The sequence below is a fragment of the Mesocricetus auratus genome, unplaced genomic scaffold, assembly GCF_017639785.1.
Source record: "Mesocricetus auratus isolate SY011 unplaced genomic scaffold, BCM_Maur_2.0 Super-Scaffold_100676, whole genome shotgun sequence".
In the NCBI taxonomy this organism is placed as follows: Eukaryota; Metazoa; Chordata; class Mammalia; order Rodentia; family Cricetidae; genus Mesocricetus; species Mesocricetus auratus.
Genome location: NW_024429266.1, coordinates 121300633 through 121314744, shown reverse-complemented (window position 1 = coordinate 121314744; position 14112 = coordinate 121300633). Strand labels below are relative to the sequence as shown.

At 39.4% G+C, this 14112-nt stretch overlaps 2 protein-coding genes across 4 annotated transcripts in view; both read right to left on the bottom strand.

Annotated features, from left to right (window-relative positions):
* Vopp1 (VOPP1 WW domain binding protein) overlaps positions 1-14112 on the bottom strand; it is a 148824-nt gene that overhangs the window by 78364 nt on the left and 56348 nt on the right. The gene's annotated exons all lie outside the window — the stretch shown is intronic.
* LOC101824703 (putative vomeronasal receptor-like protein 4) overlaps positions 132-14112 on the bottom strand; it is a 28511-nt gene continuing 14530 nt past the window's right edge. Inside the window, exon 3 of the mRNA XM_040739395.1 lies at positions 132-2375. Coding sequence (XP_040595329.1) covers positions 204-1121 — 918 coding nt within the window. The 5' untranslated portion in view covers positions 1122-2375 and the 3' untranslated portion in view covers positions 132-203. The remainder of the gene's footprint in view (positions 2376-14112) is intronic.

The following is a 14112-nucleotide window of genomic DNA, read 5'->3' as shown; positions in this document are numbered from 1 at the left end:
TAAGTTGGGTTTTTTTGTTTGTTTTTTGTTTTTTGAGACAGGGTTTCTCTGTCACTGTGGAGCCTGTCCTGGAATTCACTCTGTACACCAGGCTGTCTCAAATTCAAGTCCACCTGCCTCTGCCTTCCAAGTGCTGGAAAAAAAAAAAGGTGTGCTCCACTACTGCCTGGCTAATCAATTGGTTTTTTAAAGGAAGAGAAAATTTACCCTTTTAAAAAAGTCTTGTGGCATTTTGACCACAAGGTTGTCAGCATATTGATTATTCTGTTATCAGAACTGATTTGTACCAAAGGAGCAATTGTGGGATAGGCATTCATCACAAACTTCTGAACAGTCAGGATGACTGGGTGGTACACCAATAACAGGACTGCAGTGCATGAGATGATGAAGTCCACCCAGTACATGACCACAAAGACAACCACCAGCATCAAGATGGTCTGGGTGGCCCTTTTCTCAGGGGACGCCCTCAGGTGGCTAAGGCTGTGAAGATGTTTGCATTGCTTCTGATGTCTGAACAAGATGATCACCATGTATGCGCTTGTGATCAGCATAACTCCTACAAGAAATACATCTCTGGAGGTTGTCACTGTTAAAATCAGTGCCCTGGTGATGTAATTCATGGGGAAGAGTGAGCAGGTTTTGGTGACCTTCATCTGGTTGGTCTCACTCACATTGGTAAAAGCCCCAACATAGAAGATCCACCTACTACTGAATGACAAGTTGAAAGACCAAAGGTAGAAGAAAACATAGATCATGTGTCTTTTTAGTTTATGTTTAAACTTTGCCAGCAAAGAGGTGCTGGGACTGATAGTGACAGCCTGGAACACACTCAGGAGGCAGGTGATACAGACAGACAGGCCTCTCATCACCCTGTTTATGTAAAAAGTTGTCTTACATTTGAAGTCATTCTCAATGTTCAGTGACTCAAATATGTCTGTAAGACCAATATCCCCTCCACTGAGGACTAGTACTATGTGGATGAAGGTCAGTTGAAAGGAGATCATGTCCATGGGCTTAGATTTATGACCTAGAATTATGGAAGTGTAGAAAAAAAGGAGAAACATATTGGCCAGGACTCCAAGTCCAGCTTGGAAATAAAGGACATTCTTCAATGAGGACATACATGGAAAGTGTATTCATCTCAACATCATAATGGAAGCATATTTCACATATCTAGAAAAACAATAGAGTACACGTCAAACTTGTGGTTCACTGGTCAGTATGTCTAAAACATCATTCTGTTTTATCTAGTCATTTTTGATTAACCTGTATCTTTAAATTTTGATATTCCAGACTGAATATCATAGCCTCCATTTCTATACACTTCACTATGTATCTATCTGTATATATAGCATAGGAGAGACAGTAAAGTTATTTACAGTCAGATTCTATAGAGAATGCACACTTTGTGTGCCTGTATTGCACCAAGGCATCATGCCTTAGAAATCCAATCCTACTGATTTACATTGCCTAATTTTATAATTAATACCTAAAACAGTAGTGAAAAATACAGAATATTAATCACAGTTTTACAATTGAATGAAAATTATGTTGATCTTGGAAAAATCACACAACAAATCCAAAATCACAAGGTTTGTCAGACTCATTTCATAAGTTTACTAAGCTATATTTTGCAACTATCCATGTTTTGACTCATAATTTTATTTGAATCACAGTGAAATTTCATGATAATCCCACTATTTTAATCCCCAAAAATGTCTATCTCATTTCATCTGTTTTTATGTTCCCTTTTCCATGAAATCTTACATTCTCAGGATGTGGAATTAAAGACAGAGATACAATAGGAGGTCATTACTACACTTTCCACACCCTATTAACTATATTACCATTGTGGTTACAAATTGTCCTAGATGTCTCATTATTTACTTCCCATCCCATTTAAAACTTTTGTGAACTCCACCTCAGGTTTAAAGAACCTGCTACCAGGACAAACACCATTTTTCCTTGCTGGGGGGTGGGTAAATGTTTAATGGTATGATACCTTATAGTTTTTCCAGCTATCCATATTGCTATTTTACCTATTTTATCCACTGAGGTACCTCAGTGGATAACAGCACGTTTTACTCTTTCAAAGGACCTGAGTTAGATTCCCATCAGTGACATGGTGGCTCAGAACCATCTGTATCTCTAGTTCCTGAGGCTCCATTGCCCTCTCTGATCCAAGCATGAAAATGGCACACAGACATATATGCAGGCAAAACACTCACATACGTAAAATAAAATAAATCCTTTTTAACTTTTATTCTTCTTTACATTACATCTGGGATGCAGTTTCCCCTCCTTCATTCCCTTCTCTCTTTCCAGTACCTCCCTCCACCTCTGGTCTCTTCCAGATCAACTCCTTCTCTGTTTCCCTTCAAAACAAAAAGCAAATACCAGAGAAAGTCTTTCAGGGATACTTACCCACCATGGTCTAACAAGATACAATAAGAAGGGGCATAAATTCTCATATCACAGATGGACAAAATCTTTAATAAATAAATGCCCCAGGATAACACTTAATTCAAGTGTTGGTCTCAACTTTATAATTGCAAATAGACAAGCCATATATGTATAGCCATTTATTATTAACAGATAACTATTAACAAATAATTATTAATCTCTTAATAATCTACAATTTATTATATATCACATATATTATAAGTCATACAAAAAATAACATAATCAGGTAGAAGATACTTATCTACAATGTTTTTACTTATCCCAAAGATATACACTCCACCCTCTTCATTTCATACCCATAGCTTTGTAACTGTTTATCACATGCAGAAAATGACTCATCTTCTGATTTATCAAGCAGCAACTTTCTCTTAGGTTCACTGGAGGTGATACTGGACCAGAATTTCCATAGCTACCATGGTTACAAGCTTAGGTGTTCACATATACATGAACTGAAAAAAGTCATTTGTTTTATTTGAAAGAAATATGCAACACTGGGGTCAGTCGAAGTATTCTGCACATTCCAAGAAAGCGCTCTAAAACTAAGGCGTAGCCTGAAGTTCTTATTGCTTGCTTGTTTGTTTTGTGTTTATGCTTTTAAGACAGGACCTCACTATGTAGCTGATGCTGGCCTTGACCCTGCTATGTAGCCCAGAATGTTCTCAAACTTATGTTCCTTCTGCTTCTGCCTCTTGAGTGCTGGAGTTACTCTTGTGCATGCCAATCCAATGGGTTTATTTTAATTTAAATTTTAAGCATGTATCAGACCTTTTTAATTGATGCCTCTGACAGTTCCATAATAGAAGATTCAAAAGATCTATCCTAATTTAATGCTAGCCAGGAAGTCATAGAATAAGAAAATATCAGAGATAAAGTCTTAGACCCTCTGCGCCAGGCTGGAAATGCACTAACTGTATACACACCTTGTAGTCTGTAGGAGTATGAAGGTCAGAGCTGCTTGAGCTGACGTAAAAGCACTAGAATACATTCAAAGCAGACACTGGAAATGAAGGCTGTTACTGTTTCTGCTTTTACAGTAGTTTAAGTTGTAAAATTAAGTTGGAAGTACTAAAACCTGAGATTACCCATAAACATTCATAAAAGTGGATAAGCCATCACTACTGAACTGACCCAGACCCAAAGGCTAAGCTGTCTGCAGGCAGCAGTTTAGAAAGTTCTACCAAAAGGAAAGCAGGAGCTGCTTCGTGCATGGCTCAACACTCTTCTGAGAAAAATCACTTTACCCCTTTGCTATCATAGCATTTGATTTTAGAACAGCCTTGACTTATGAATTTATGATGGTCTTTTTATTCTGCTTTGAGGAGATAATATGATAAACATACAAACATATTAGATCAATTATCATTTTAATTTTTAAGTTTTACGCCATTAGTGAGTAATGACCAAAAAGCAGTGTGACCGCTCAGGGAGAACATGAAATGATTATGTGACTGTCAGGTGATCAGATACATGGTGTGGGCTGAGGTACTCTCCACTGTCAGCAACATTAGCAAGTCTTCAGGAATCTCAAGAAAATGAAGACCTTAGCCACTCAAATTAGTTCCATGAAGTCTTTATGAAATGCATAATGCCAACAGAAGAAATAGTGATTATTTATTTAAGGTATCAATTCATAGTAATTTCCTGATACTCTTAAATATTTTTAATCTATAAATGATTCTTTGGAAATTGAGTTTAGCCCAGGTGCAACTGGCAGCACACAGACACTGACTGGAAAATTACAATCTCATAGTTATGAGCCTGCTCCCCTGAGACGAAGCAGCAGCAGCAGCAGAAGTGTCTGTCGCTGCTGAGACTGTGGGGAAGCAGTCAGACTTGAGCTTGATCACTCGGCACATGGCATTTGAGTCTGGGAAAAATATGAAAATGTTCACTGGAAGTGTGTGTGTGTGTGTGTGTGTGTGTGTGTGTGTGTGTGTGTGTGTGTGTGTAAAATGACTACCAGGGCTGAAAATAGATCAATAGCATATTGTTTACTGGGGCTGTTAATATAAATATATATACAGCACTTGAGTGAAAAACTGAGTTACTTCAAATATTTTCATGAAATAAATTGAACCATAAAGAAAATGGAGTGTATGTCCTCTGTTTTTCAGTTCACTTGATCAGATCCATGAGGGTCCTGCCTCATTACCAATGCAGACTTTTAATGTGAATTACTCAAAACAAACTGAACATTCTGTAATGCTTGCAAACATAAGCCATGCTTCCATCATTTGGTTTTTGTGGTGTGGTTGTTCTATGTTCACTGACATTTCCTGGAATCATTTTATTCCAAATTTTTTCAAGACAGGGTTTCTCTGTGGCTTTGGAGGCTGCCCTGGAACTAGTTCTTGTAGACCAGGATGGTCTCGAACTCACAGAGATCTGCCTTCCTCTGCCTCCCGAGTTTAGGAATTAAAGGCGTGTGTGACCACTGCCTGACTGATTCCACTTTTTAAAAAACAATGATTTCATAATTCTACATTTTCTGTTTGCCACTTATAATTTTGCTGGTGTGTGTGTGTGTGTGAGAGAGAGACACAGAGAGAGAGAGAGAGAGACAGAGTGACAGAGACAGAGAGAGACAGAGAGAGACAGAGACAGAGAGACAGAGAGACAGAGAGAGAGGGTCTCAACCTTATAGTTCAGACTGGCCTCAGTCAAAATCACAATGCTCCTGCCTTAGTCTCCAGAGTGCTGGGATCACAGGCGTGTACCACCACACCTGCCTTCTCTTTCCATTTAATTTCCTGTATACATTAGTAAGTGATATTGCAGAAAAATAAACATGAACATCCAGCAGTTAAATTTAAATTTACTTGGCATGCTTTGTAAATGCATATCTTAATGAGCTATTGTATTTTGTAACTATTAGAGGAAATGATGGGAATTTTGACTTTAAATAATCTTATACTATTTCTCATAGCTCATGGAAAGCTTACTCAATGTTAATATAAATGTTACAAGATTCAATTTAGAAAACTAGAAATATTTAGTCTGAATTTATTTTAATTTAAACATTGAAACTGTTATTAATATTTCACAGTTTACACTTTGGTAAGGATACATTTACAAAGGTTTCATAAATAAGTGAGATTAGGTATTTGGATACTTCTGAAGTAAAAAGAAAACATAGATTTTTGTTAGAAATCATTGCCATAGAATAAGCAAATCTATGTTAAAAAATTTTAAAACTCACTGTATAATATTAAGAACATCTTATGTGGAACTAACCATGAGTTGAAACTTTCCTGAAAAAATCCTACATGTATGCAAACTAAACAGAATAGAAAATTACTGATAAACACTAAATTAGTTAATATTCATGGTATATTTGTAGCTTTTCTCACACAAATCAATGCATACACTCAGCTAACTTGAGAAAAGCAGTAAACTGAGAAAATAGAAAATACAATTTAAATACATCTTAATATTATAAATATACTCCTGCAAACCAATAAATGTTCTTTGTTTTTCACCCTCTTAGTCATTTTTGGTGTTTTGTGACAGGAATGGAAAACTAATACAGTTGGCATTACCTAGGTGGAGTTATATTCTTAGAATTATAGTAATAGACACTCAGGAAACTCCATAATCAGATATGCTCATTAAAATATTCCATTTGTGGCCACTTTTATGTATGTATTAGTGTACATTCATTGTAAAGCATGATGTGTTTCATGGCATTTTCATTCAGTATATAACACCCATTGATTATCTTCATCCCATCAGCCCTTTCTGTCTCTGTCTATACTTCTGCGCTCTTCTCACTAGCCCCTTTCTAGGGTCACATTCATTATATTCAGAGATCATAACAATTAAATCTATGTTCTTTATAAAATGCTTACACTGATATCTTCATGTCTACAAGCATCTGTTATACTTGGATATGATACAGTAAGGTTCAAAAGGAAAAATTCTAAGCAGAGAATTCTCTAGTCATTTAAGTACAGAAAATCCTCCTTCATCTACACTTACAGCTCTCGATATTAATGAGTAGAAAGCAAACACTCACCTGCCCAGGCCTTTGATCAACATTCATGTTGAACAAGGCCCTAAGAAGCAGTTATAAGGAAGAAATGTCATCATCTCATCTCCCTGTATACCCATAATTATCATGTCACCTGTAGAGGACAGTTCTGACCTTGAGCTTGTTGGAAAGTTGTACTATCAAATGGAAGAGTGAACTTTCCTTACTCCAGGACAACAGTAAAGAAGGAACAGCTGAGCTCTGGGTTTCCTGTGTGTGAGCAATTCTCCCCAGGCCACATCTTTTTGTGTGGATTAGCTGATCCCAGTCCTTGTGAATAAAAGAAAAGCAATGATAATAATATTCCATTTCAAAGAAGTAGAAAAACAATTTCATTCCCCAAGGTATCCTTCCTGCTTCCAAAAACATCCCTGATAACCTCCACACTTATTTGACAGTAGCTTCAGGATCTCACCTAAAAATTAACAGCAGTTTTGTTAGAATTTTTAAAAAAAGTTTGTTCCTCCAAACACACTTAGGAAAAGTAATCTTTCTTACAGAGGATACAGTCATGAAGACATAGTCATGAGGTGATATGACTGAGTTATGAGTAAAAAGTGGGATGTAGGGCTGAAGATGTAAATCATTGATAGAGTGCATTCCTAGAAATTCTTGTATATGTAAGGCACCATGAAAACAACAAACTTTCAAATTTATAAGCACAGCTGAGGATGAAGAATCTCAAGCCAATGGCAAGGATCAGACCTGCAATAAAATTATAGAAGAAAAATGTTCCTAATTAAGATAAGACACATACATACAAATACAGGAATATGTAGAACATCAAAAAGTGATTAGAAAATAAAATTTCCATGTCATTTCATATTTTTAAAGTCTAACCTTTGAAAGAATGTATTTTATTGATGCCATAGAAAACAGCTGAAAACAGTTGCCTTATTCATTGTATTTATAGTACTTCATGGTTTCTATGTCAGTTATTACCGAAACTTCTTTTTCAACATAATGGCAAACAAATCATTAACATAAAGGCCCAGTATACACAATGGCAAGTTTTTTACATCCATCTACCTGATCTCACTAAATATAACTAAATAACTGCAAGGATGCTATTTCCTTTTTTTTTTTTTAATTCAAGTTAGAAACAAGCTTGTTTTACATGTCAATCCCACTCCCTCTCCCTCACCTCCTTCCACGCCCTCCCCACCTGGTCCCCCAGTCCCTCACCAAATCTACACTCCAATCCCCAGGGAGGGTGAGGCCCTCCATGGTGGATCTCCAGTGACTGTCATTTCATCCAAGGCAGGGCCTAGGCCCTCCCCCAAGAGTCCCGGCTAATAGAGCATCCCATGTTGTGGCTTGGGCACTCAAAGTCTATGTGTACGCTAGGGACAACTACTACCCAAGGCCCCATAGATTACCTAGGCCTCCTCACTGACATTACGAAAACTCAAATCACACATAAAACTCACGCACTTATAGTGCAATTTCACCACTCCTGGGTCAAAGAAGAAATAAAAAAGAAATTAAAGACTTCCTAGAATTCAATGAAAATGAAGACACAACATATCCAAACTTATGGGATATCATGAAAGAAGTGCTAAGAGGAAAGTTCATAGCACTAAGTGCCCACATGAAGAAACTGGAGAATAGTCACACTAGAGAATTAATAGCACAAATGAAAGCTCTAGAACAAAAAGAAGCAACTCACCCCGGAGGAGTAGAGACAGGAAATAATCAAATTGAGGGCTGAAATCAATAAAGTAGAAACTAGGAAAACGATACAAAGAATCAATGTAATGAAGAGTTGGTTCTTTGAGAAAATCAACAAGATAGACAAACATTTATCCAAACTCAACAAATGGCAGAATGTGAACATGCAAATTAACAAAATCGAAAATGAAAAGGGGGGCATAACAATGGACACTGAGGAAATACAGAGAATCATTAGGTCATACTCTGAAAATCTGTACTTCACAAAATTTGAAAATTTAAAGGAAATGGAAAACTTTCTGGATAGATGTCACATGCCAAAATTAAATCAAGAAGAGATAAGCAATTTAAATAGACCTATAGCCCCTAAAGAAAGAGAAACAGTCATGAAAAGTCTACTAACCAAAAAAAAGCCCAGGTCCAGATAGCCTCAGTGCAGAATTCTACCAATAATTCAGAGACCAGCTTATACCAATTCTCCTCAAGGTATTCCATGCAATAGATACAGAAGGGTCTTTGCCAAACTCTTTTTACGAGGCTTCAATAACCTTGATACCCAAGTCACACAAAGACGCAACTAAGAAAGAGAACTTCAGACCAATATCCCTCATGAACATTGATACAAAAATGCTCAATAAAATACTGGCAAATCAGATTCAAGAACACATCAGAAAACTCATCCACCATGATCAAGTATGTTTCATCCCAGGCATGCAGGGATGGTTCAACATACAAAATCCATCAATATAATCCACCATATAAACAAGTTGAGGAACAAAAATCACATGATCACCTCACTAGATGCTGAAAAAGCCTTTGACAAAATCCAACACCCTTTCATGCTAAAGGTCTTGGAGAGATCAGGGATAACAGGAACACACCTAAACATAATAAAACTGTATACAGCAAAACAACAGCCAACATCAAACTAAATGGAGAGAAACTCAAAGCAATTCCTCTAAAATCAGGAACAAGATAAGGCTGTTCACTCTTTCCATATCTTTCAATACTGTACTTGAAGTTCTAGCCAGAGCAATAAGACAACAAAAGGAGATCAAGGGATACAAATTGGAAAGGAAGAGGTCAAACTTTCACTATTTGCAGATGATATGATAGTTTACATAAGTGACCCAAAAAACCCTACATGGGAACTCCTACAGCTGATAAACACCTTCAACAAAGTGGCAGGATACAAGATCAGCTCAAGAAAATCAGTAGCCTTACTATACACAGAAGATAAAAGGGCTGAGAAAGAAATCAGAGAAACATCACCCTTTACAATTGCCACAAACAGCATAAAATATCTGGGGGTAACCCTAACCAAACAAGTGAAAGACCTGTATCGCAAGAACTTTGGGTCTTTAAAGAAAGAAATTAAAGAAGACACCAGAAAATGGAGAGATCTCCCATGCTCTTGGATAGGTAGTAAAATGCAATCTTGCCAACAGCAATCTACAGATTCAATCCAATCACCATTGGACAATGAATAAATGGGACCTGCCGAAGCTGCTCCGAGCAGCTCCGGCAGGGCCTTAAATGTCATATTCTGTAGACCTGTGAAGGGTTTGAAGACCAATTGTCTACCCAAAATATATCTGTTTGACCTTGAAACATACCTATAATTACTACAATTTGACTGTAATAGGTGACTACTAACTTGCATTTCTTTATTTTTTAAATAGTTTGTAATAATATCTTTCAAAGACTAGAAATTTACATTCCTTTGTTCAATGAGTTGCATAGATAAAATACCTTGAATAAATTTAGAAATACATGTACAGTATATTCTAACAAAAGTGACCTTAAATTTGTATCAGTTTGCAGAAACACATCCAATGTAAAATATGTAAGACTAGTAGTTGCTGTTTTGGTTTAAAAATAGATTCAATAATTTATACTTTTATCATTTCTATATACCCCCTATTCTGAAAAAAAGGAGCTCCCTGAATCTAACATTTTTTTCCATTTTTGTAGACACTTTTATTATGTATTTAAATTAGAAACAAGCTTGCTTCACATGTCAGTCTCAGCTCCCTCTCCCTCCCCTCGATGTCCGCCCCCCCTCACCAGCCCCTCCAGCCCCCCCCATGCAATCCATACTCCATTCCCCAGAGAGGGTAAGACCCTTTATGGGGAGATCTCTAGAATCTGTCATTACGTTCCGGGGGAGGGCCCAGGTTCTCCTGTGTAAAGGGAAGCCTTTTCCTTGAGAGAAGCCTTCCTGCCAGCCTGGTTCTAGAGCCGCATCAGTCCCAAATAAACACACAGGAGGCTATATTAATTATGAAGCTGTTGGCCTTGCTTGTTTCTTACTGGATAGCTCTAACTTAAATAATTACCCCATAATTGTTAATCTAAGTATGTCTCTTACCAGAGAATAGTTCCGGGCTTCCTACCCCATGGCATTACATCTTGACTCTCTGTGTTCTTCTTCCCAGAGTCCTCCTGGACTCCTAGTCCCACCTATCTAGATTCCTATTGGCCAGCAGTGCTTTATTGATATATACACAGGACTTCCCCAACACTCCCGCAAGTGTCCAGATTAAGAGAGCATCCCTCATTGTGGGATGGGCATCCAAAGACCATTTGTGTTCCAGGGATAAATACTGATCTACTACACAAAGCCCCATAGATTGCCTAGGTCTCCTCACTGACACCCACATTCAGGGGGTCTGGATCAGTCCGATGCTGGCCTCTCAGCCATCAGTCTGGGGTCCAAGATCTCCTCCTAGTTCAGGTCAACTGTTTCTCTGAGTTTCACCAGCCCAGTCTTGACCCCTTTGCTCATCATTCCTCCCTCTCTGTCACTGGGTTCCAGGAGTTCAGTTCAGTGTTTATCGGTGGGTGTTTGCCTCTGCTTCTGTCTGTCACTAGAAGGAGGTTCTAGGATGGCTTGTAAGATAGTCGTCAAAATCATTATCAGGTAGGGGCATTTAAGTAGTCTCTCCACTATTGGTTGGTTTGCCAGTTGGTGTCATCCTTGTAGATCTCTAGAAATCTCACTAGTGCCAGATCTCCCCTCAAACCTAGAATGACTCCCTCTATTATGGTATCTCTCATCCAAGGTAAATTTTTTAGCATAATTTTTATTGAATCTTTGGGAATGTCACATCATGAACCCCAATTCCACTCACTTCCCAGTCCTTCCACCTCTGCCATTCATTTTTTGCAACCTCTCCCCAGAAGAAAATAAAAGATAAAAATTAAAATTAAATGATAAACAAAGAACAAAAAAAAAACCATCTTGCTGATCCCTCTCAACAATGACATTTTCCTCTATCAACCATAGTCTTCTATGCATGCACCATTCCACTCCTCCGTCTTTCCCTCCTCTGCATCACATATTCATTCATCATAGTGGCACTGAAAGTCATGGTGTGTCACATAGTGTACCCATTTGCCTAAACAGCTCTACTTGCAAAGGTTCATTGCAAACAGTCATTAGTCTAGTACAAGGCCTATGGCTTCTACTACATCAACAATACTGGACCCTCATAGAGTCTCAGATGTCTTGCTGTTGCCTTGAGTTGTGGCGATACTGTGGCTATGCAGCCACAGGACAGGAAATTTCACATTCCAGCAGGTCATAGATGGTAAAGATGTTGGGGTGCGCCAACTCCAAGCCCTGGATATGGTCCTGCATGGTAGCTGAGTTGGTCAGTCTGCCATATGTCCCACACCTACTCCATCAGAGCCCACTATTCCCTTGGCCAGTTGAGGGGTGGGGCCAGTTCTTTTACTCTCTCATGCTTAAGCCTCTATGAGCAGCTCTACTATTCCTCTAAGGCAATGGGCAGGTATAGCTCTCCCATACCAATGTCACTGCTGGAACCACCCTGAGGTGGCTGTTGAGGGACAGAACTGGCTCAGTGTGGCCCTTGGACATCAGCATAGCTTTAGGTTACAGTATAGACTACAGATATCTGCATAACCTCTGGCAGCAATACAGGTCATGGACATCAACACAGACGCTGACTGCAGTAGTGCCATGGACCAAGACATGACCCTCAGTGGCAGCATGGGCCTTGATGTCACCATGGCCTCAGGAGGCAGCACAGGCTTTTCCTCACCATGGGTATGTCTCCAGTTCTGCTACCTCTCTTCATAGGACACCAACATCTCTACTTCTGTTTCCCTCCCATCTCTCCACCACATACTCCTCACTGAGGGCTTCCTCCTCCCAAAACCCGTGACTTAATGCTTTAACCTCACCCACCCAGTATTCAGTCCAAAATCTTAAAGACCCTTTCTCCTCAATACTCCTCGATGTCTACTCCCTTTTTGACTTCATGTAGATGGATCCTGACACTCAGTAATCCAAAAAAACCAACCTGAATTGTTCTCCTCCAAGGGATTCAGAGATAGTCCCACCTTTTTGGTCTGGAACTCCTATGGCCTTGCCTGCCTTCTCCCTGCTTTATTATAAAGACAAACTCCTCCTTTGCAGTGCTTCCCTCTCTGAGAGCCAATCTGACAACGCCCCACACCTCAATTTCTTTAGCTCCTGAGGTTACCAGATCTCACCTTCAAAGCTCAACTCTCCTCTCCCCAAGTCACCTATCTTAGAGTCTTTCTCATCCCAACCCATAGACTCCTAACTTTATACCACCTTGCCCATCTCTGCTCCTCATGGTCAACCTCCTCCCATGATAGATCCCGGAAAATTCACTTCTGATACATTCCTTATTCCAAACCATTATGGACCTGTGCCTTGCTCCCATCCTCAAATAATTCCTCAAGCTTAAAAATGTTCCCCTTTCTACTCTAGCCCTGTCTCTCAGATCTACATAAACCTTTTTTTTTTTTTTTTTTTTTGGTTTTTACGAGACAGGGTTTCTCTGTATTGTTTAGGAGGCTATCGGTCCAGCCCGGCCTCGAACTCACAGAGATCCACCTGCCTCTGCCTCCCGAGTGCTGGGATTAAAGGCGTGCGCCACCACCGCCCGGCCCTACATAAACCTTTTTATCCTGACACTTCCAACACACATCAATACTTTGTAGGACCAAACTCTACCCTCATTTCTTACCTCCCCAAAAGTACATATAAGACCATCCCATGGCTCACCTCCTTGTCTATGCACTCTTGCCATAATCCCTCTGCTCATCTAGAAATCTAACAGACTCTGGGATCCCATCCCATAATCTACTGATTCCCTCTCATAATCTATTCCCACCAGTATCTACCTCAACTCCCAACTTACAAAGGGCTCCAATCTCTTCCACTGTCTCAGATTTTATCTCTCAAACTTCTCTTATCAAAAACTTATCACTCACATTTCTTACCTGTCCTCCCCTCGAGACCTCCATACTTACCTCCTTCTCGCAATGTTCCCTGGTTCCTTTATACTCTTGCGGAAGCATTCTCAGAAACCTACTATAGCCTCCCTCTCACACACAAGAGGGTCTGCTAGCCATTTATGACTACCCTTTCTATGCAGATGACAGCTCCTTCCTGTCAAATAGCTGTATCAGACCGACCCTGCCATTAATACAACATACCTAACACTCCTTAACACAGGGTAATCTCCTAATCCCCTCTTTGCATATTCATCCTCACCCTTCAGTTTCTGTGCTGTCAAGAACACCCATTCCTCACATACCTTATCTCTCTTCTCACACTCTGACATTTCCTGTGCCCACAAGATTGCCAAATCCTCAATGCCAACTGACTCCCCTAAAGTCGTTAACTGTCTAGATGTCCCCAGACTCTGAACAAATCCTACATTCCCAATTACAAGACATAACTAAACCCAAGCTATCTCTCCTTCTTCCCTCTCTCCCTCCCTCCCTCCCTCCCTCCCCCTCCTCTCTGTCCCTCTCTTTCTGACTGAACCCTCATTTGAGTCAAGATCATCCAAGAATCTCTCTCTCTCCTAAACTTCCACTGATACCTTCAATGCCTATGGCAGCCTTCCCTTTCCCTTTAAAGCCCTCCACTAGCCTCAGTC